This window comes from Tympanuchus pallidicinctus, unplaced genomic scaffold (genome assembly GCF_026119805.1).
Source record: "Tympanuchus pallidicinctus isolate F22 unplaced genomic scaffold, pur_lepc_1.0 scaffold13, whole genome shotgun sequence".
NCBI classification, from domain to species: Eukaryota; Metazoa; Chordata; class Aves; order Galliformes; family Phasianidae; genus Tympanuchus; species Tympanuchus pallidicinctus.
This window is the reverse complement of record NW_026294648.1, coordinates 10,202,420-10,208,419: the sequence shown is the minus strand read 5'-3', so window position 1 is coordinate 10,208,419 and position 6,000 is coordinate 10,202,420. Positions and strand designations below refer to the sequence as shown.

Below are 6,000 nucleotides of genomic sequence, written 5' to 3'. Positions count from 1 at the left end.
CACAGAAAAAATTATTTGGTCATTTGGATTCTTGAGGATGCATACCAGTAACACCAACACGCAGAGGCACTGGGGTATGGAGCAGAAGGTGAACCAAGGCGCACAAATCTGGGCCTGTCCCTTTCTCTGCAATCACTTAGTTGCAACTTGCCCTGAAAGCTTCACATATATATTATCCTACTAAAACAAATATAATGCTTACAACTGACCAAGCCTATGCAGTTCTATAGAGCGTAAACATCGTCTCAATATAAAGTAGTGCTAACTTTGATCCTCCATTTTCCCATACGCTTTTTATTTTCTGAAGAACATTCCTACTACACATTCCCTATTTCAGTCTAAAACATTTGTCTTCCATGGTTGAGTTACAGACCTTTAAAAATAGGTTTGCAATGGAAATGCTGACGTGCCAGCTGGCTGGTGCTGCAATGACACACTCACAATAGGCAACTCTTCAGCAGGCTGCGGCGGGGGCTGAAGCGGTGAGCTGAGGCAGGTTGCTCTCGTTTAACCAAGGAGCAGGGCAGCATCTGTTCTTGTTTGCTCCATGCCTGACCTCTGAGTAGAAGATCAGTGAAGGAAAGCACGCAGGACTATGACGCGCACTGTCATTTTGTCGGTCATGCTGCTCTTAACTGCCAAATAATTGTGACTTTCTTTCCTGGCCATATCAGAAGGACAGGGCTCACCGAGAAACCACGCAGTGCCTCAATAAGCACTCAGTGTCACTGAGGCAGCTTGCAGTCTTTAAAGATAGGTTTTTTTGGTAGTGCTACCTTACCTTCCCCAGCTCCTAGCATCAAACAGAGATGGAAAAATTTTGTCTTTCATCCACGCTCTTTTATTTACCCCCTCCCCACACGTGCCTGCAGACGAAGGCGCCCGCCCGCGGTGTGAGCAGGGCAGCGAGCGGTCCCGCTGCTCAGGCAGCGGCCGTGCCGCGGCTTCCCGCTCTGCAGTGCCTGCTTCATTCCCTGCCATCTCTGCATTACGAGGAAAAAAGAAAGAAAAATGAAGAAGAAAAAAGAATCGCCCACAGAAAACTTTTCTCCCCTCAGGCTGCGCGCTGGTGCGACCGAGAGCATCCCCACAGCCCGCCTTCCCTCAGCGGCGCCGCCCGAGGGGAGCGCGGCGCCTCGAGCTTCGCAGGTGCCGAGGAGTTCTGTGGGCGGAGACAGAAACCCGAGGGGACAACGAGCCTCTCGGCCGGGGCGAGTCACTGGATAACACGACGGCTTTTTTCCACACCTTTATCGGCACTACTTTGCTCGCTTTAAATGCCCTCCTGCGACATGGAGGCCTTCGCTCCTCGTCCGTCAGCCCCAGGAACCGCCAACGGCGCTGACAGACGCTCCCCCCACCCCGCTCCCTCAGCGCGGCTCCGCGCGTCACCGCTCCCCCGCCCTTCGCCATGCAGGGATTCTCCGTCCCGCGCTGACGTCACCCCCGTGCCGCGCAGGCCCCGCCCCCGGCGCCCGCCATGTTGGGGGGTGTGCGCGGGGGAGCGCAAAGCGGAGCCGCCCCCGCCGGCCGGCAGCAGCAGTAGCCCGAGCTCCGCCGCGCCGCGTGGGCAGGGGGCCCGCCGCGCCCGCCCGTCTCCCCTCCGTTTAGCCGTCCCTCCGGCAGCCGCGGGGTAATGCGCAGAGGCGGCTGGCAGCGGCGGCGGCTCCTCCGTTGAGGAGGAGAGCGGCAGGCAAGGGAGAGCCGGGACATGGTGCCGTGCGCTCCGCTGGAGGACGTGGAGGAGCCGGAGCCCCGCCGCAAAATGGAGCTGTACGTGAGCGGCGGCGAGGTCAGTGCGGGGCGGGGCGGAGGTTCCCCGCGGGCACCTGCCTGCCTCTGCCCGGCCGCGTGGGAGCCGCCGGGCCGGGGGTGGGAGGAAGAGGTGGAGGAAGGGGTGGAAGAGGAGGAGAAGGAGGAGGAGGAGAGCGGGAGGAGCGCGGCGCACCTCCGCAGCCAGTACCCCCTCTCACCCCCGCGTACCCGGCACGGCCCCGCCGCTTCCTCCGCCGGCGCCCGCGGCCGACGCCACTTCCTCGCGGCCCGAGCCGTGCCCGGCGCCGGCTGCTGGGCTGGGAAAGTGATGACAAAGCTCCGCTCCCCCGGGGCTGAGTGCTGAGGGGGCACACGCGTGGGGTTGCGATGGGAGCCGGCGTGCTGCGCGTCCCCGTAGTTAAGGGTGCCAGGTACAGCGCGGCTCGGGAGCTTTTGTTGTTATCCGCTCGGTTTTGTGGTCGTAGCGACCGTGGAAAGTTGGTCCAACTTCTCTGAATCTGGTTCTGCTAACGTCGTGCCGGTGTCTCTTTGTGCTCGACTAAGAGCAAGGGGTCATAAATAGGGACGGATCCAGAGGTGTCTTTGCGGTGCTACTCGGTGTGTGTGCCCAGAAGTGAGAGCCAAATGCAGTCTTTAAACTGGCACGGCTTTCATGCTCCGGTCATGTGTTACCTCAAGCAGAAAGCAGCGCTCACGTATTGAAACTTTGGCACTTGTAAATCAGAAGCGTGGGATTGCATCGCTGTGCTGTCAGGTATGACAAGTGGAAGGTTGCTCCTTGCTGCACTAGACTCATGAAAGATGTTATCTAAACAGAGCTGCTCTGAACTGGTCGGACTTGCTTTCTGTGATGCAGGAGTCTTTGTCTTTTCATGGGTGAGAGGTCTGCAGCAGTCCATCAAAGTAGGCCTGTGTTCCACTTTTGGGACAAGTGACATGATTGCCTTTAAAAGATCACATTGAAATTTGGTTATCTGATAGTATCAAAGTGTATGCATGAAAAGGAAAACACAATAATTCACAACGGGAATAAAGCTAGGAAGTTCAAGATTCTGGGTTTATTTTGTTAGTTTTTTGCTGCTGTGTCTACGGGATGCCACGTTCAAGCACTGCAATTACTGGGTGCACATTTCTACACTATGGCTGCTGCACTTTACATATTCTAATGATCTCGTAATTAACACAATCTATGTAGCTCAGTAAAAGAGGCATCCTAATTGTGCTAGTGAAGCTACAGGTAGGGATTAAAAAGTCACCAGAAGTATTAAAACTTATTTGTTACTGTTAGGGATTTGTAAAAATACTACGCTGCAGTTCAGGCATGAGGCTTACTGCATATCTGAGAACTTTCTTAGCACAGTTAGCTGCTCTTTAAGAGTACTGCAATACATTCAGGTTTAAAGTACTTGAAGTTCAAGTGCTGCACTTGGAACCTCAAACATGGGTATTGCCCATCTCGGAGTATATTTTGGCTGAACAAATACCCCTGCACCACCATTGGCACTGCTTTCAGAGCATTGTGTTCATTAGGCCCAGGATTTGCCTTGGGTGCAGTGTTGGCAGCTGGCAAGGTGGCAGGAACACCTGACAGGTGGATTGGCGGGCCCAGCTAGCCGGGGGAGCATCGAGTGATGGATGTCCAACGGCTTTGTGTTTGCAACAGTTGCTGTTTAAATTGCGCTTTTCTCAAGCCCATACACGAACTGCTTACCTAACAGTATCTTCCTAGAACTGTTTCAGTTGTGCTTGTGATTAAAGTGAGACATCATGTCCTTGATACATTTGGCTAGCGGTGTTTAAGACTTCATTTATACAAAAACAGTTTCTTCAGGTTGCGTGGGATGTTCCCAAGTTACTTTTGCAAATAATTACTATTGTCTCAACACTTAATCTCAAGTGGATCTCAGGGTAGTGCTTCTGATTTGCTGGACTTCTATGTTAGTTGGTTCTGAGGATTTAACAAAGGTGATTTAGTTTGGATTCATGTTTCAAAATTGAACTATTGCTTACAATGCTTCATATAACCATATGTTTGCAATTTGATAGGTCCAGATGACCTTGGATGTGCTGGGGCTGTGGTCAAATAGTATTACTGAGAAATTGTTTTATATTTTAAAGACTAAATTACTTTTGTTTACTAGAGCTCTCCTCCATTAGTTTTACCATAGGAGGAAAAATTGGAGAAACAGTGCTCTCTAAGGAATGTTTGTTGACTAAATTTAGGTTTATTAGAAATAAGTGCATTTCCAGTGAAGAAGCACTTGTGACAACTTGATAAGCTAAAAACAGTTGGCAAGGGAAGAATGTGATCTTGAAGGTAGGAAACAACTTTCATGCTTGAAGATGTAGAAGCAGCATGAACTTTTGGAGGAAGTTTAGGATTGAATTATTTTCTACTTCTCATCATAGGCTTCTTTGAAGTGCTGAGGCTGAGCTTTGGGACTGCACACCATGGAAGTTCTTGTCTAACGTTCCCTATGTTTCTCAGTGCCCCTTGGTGAAGCAATTCTATAGCTAAATTCCTTAAGCATAGGTAAAAGAGCTAGTGTCATGCAATTTAAGCTTGAAATACTTGTTTCCTTATTGTTTCCAGCAATAAAGGATTGCTGAGTATTTTCACTGTCATAAGAACAAATACAACAGAGATGTTGATTATTAACAACTATAGTGGATTATGAAAATAACCACAATTTACAAAGAGACAAGAAAGTATCTGATAACATCTTATTGGTCAAACCAATGAAATGCCATAGTCAGAATTAAGCAGAATACAGTAATTTTTGAATTTTCTGCTTATTTAATAGATGTGGTGTTGCATGCATTTAAAATAAGAAGTGTAGAGATAGTGTGAACTGCATGAAGGCAACCTCGTACTCGATTATTTGTTTTTGAAGCAAATATTTCTGAAGTTAATTGCCTAATTGTCTGCGAGTGACAAGAACGGCAAGGTCTGAAACAGCAAAGTGACCAGAAATAAAAGCATTCAGCTAGAAATCTGGGCTGCACTGGGCACTGCAGCCTTCTTAAAGGCGAGCTCATGAGTTGAGCGTTGCTGTTGTTGTATGTAGTCTGTCTGTGGCAATTTAAGTCAACATATCTTCGACATGTCCGTGTTCTTAGTTCATCCTTTCAAGCGTGTTCAGATCCTTGTCTGTCAAAGGCCACAGAATTTTGTCAGTGCTAGGAGTTGCATAACTCCTTTGTGAGTAATTACTGGCAGTGACATGGATGACTCAGCTACCTAGTTCTGTGTATCTCTGAAATCTCCACAATTAGGCAGTGTTATGCTAAGGAGAAAAAAAAAAAATGTAATCCTAGTTGTGCATAACGTGTGAATTGAGGGCCTTCAGGTTGCAGCAGTGTCCAGTCTTCCTAAAGATTTACAAGAAAGAAGGGCCATAAATGAAGATGAGAGAAGTAAGCACAGTAATACGCCTAAATGGAAAACAATGTCTTTCTGCATTGGAAAGTGCTGCGATAGTGTTTGGTATATTGCTTTGGAACATAGCTGTGGAGGAGTTCTGAGTCTCCGGAAAGGCTGCGGCTCAGCTGAGGTGGCTCAGCTCAGTCCCTGCAATCTTTCCCATCCCTCTAGATTTCTGCAACTTGTTAGCTTCTGATGTATAGAAGTTCAGTATGTATGTGGACGTAGTGCTGCATTACATCAAGAATAAAACTTGAAATACATTGTTTTCATCAGTGCTCTATCTAGAAGTGAGTTGTTGCTTTATGCGCTGGGCTGTGCAGCTGCAGCCTGCTCCCTGCCAGGCAGCGGTGTCAGGGGCTGCAGGCCTTGGTGAACTTGGCAGTCCCTGTGCTCATGGCTGGGGTTTTGGCTTGCTGTGGCGGTAGCAAGTACAAGACATGCGTAGATCTGCATCAGATAATGGAGAGGATCAAAATGTTCCCTTAAAATCAGTAATTACATGTTGCTGAAGGTTTGTTAGCCTGTCTGAATGTACCCTTCATTCTCCACCGGAGAAGAGCTCTGTAACTTTGCCTAGGAATTACGAAATTAGGAACGCTTTTTTTAATGGTGGATGGCTCTGTCTCCCTGTGCCACTGATATATTTAAAGTGGGTCTGAGTTATCTGGCCTCTGTGGCAGGGCAGGGGAACAAGCTGGCCTCCAGCGCAGCCTGGCCCTGTGCACAACCTGGGGTGTGTGCCTTGTCCCTCCTGAGGGCGTGTGAGCCCTGCTAACAAAGAGCCCTGAATGCAACCC

The 6,000-nt window shown here is 49.2% G+C and overlaps 1 protein-coding gene across 5 annotated transcripts in view; it reads left to right on the top strand.

Annotated features, from left to right (window-relative positions):
* The first annotated feature begins 1,497 nt into the window (after positions 1–1,497).
* The window catches only part of RPS6KA6 (ribosomal protein S6 kinase A6), a 40,040-nt gene continuing 35,537 nt past the window's right edge, over positions 1,498–6,000 (top strand). Inside the window, exon 1 of one of the 5 annotated variants that reach the window (XM_052673095.1) lies at positions 1,498–1,792. In XM_052673095.1, the coding sequence (XP_052529055.1) occupies positions 1,712–1,792 (81 nt within the window). In that variant the 5' untranslated portion in view covers positions 1,498–1,711. Of the gene's footprint in view, positions 1,793–2,019; positions 2,187–2,243; positions 2,531–6,000 lie in introns of those variants that run through there. The other 4 variants (XM_052673098.1, XM_052673097.1, XM_052673096.1 and 1 more) reach the window with 4 other exon arrangements.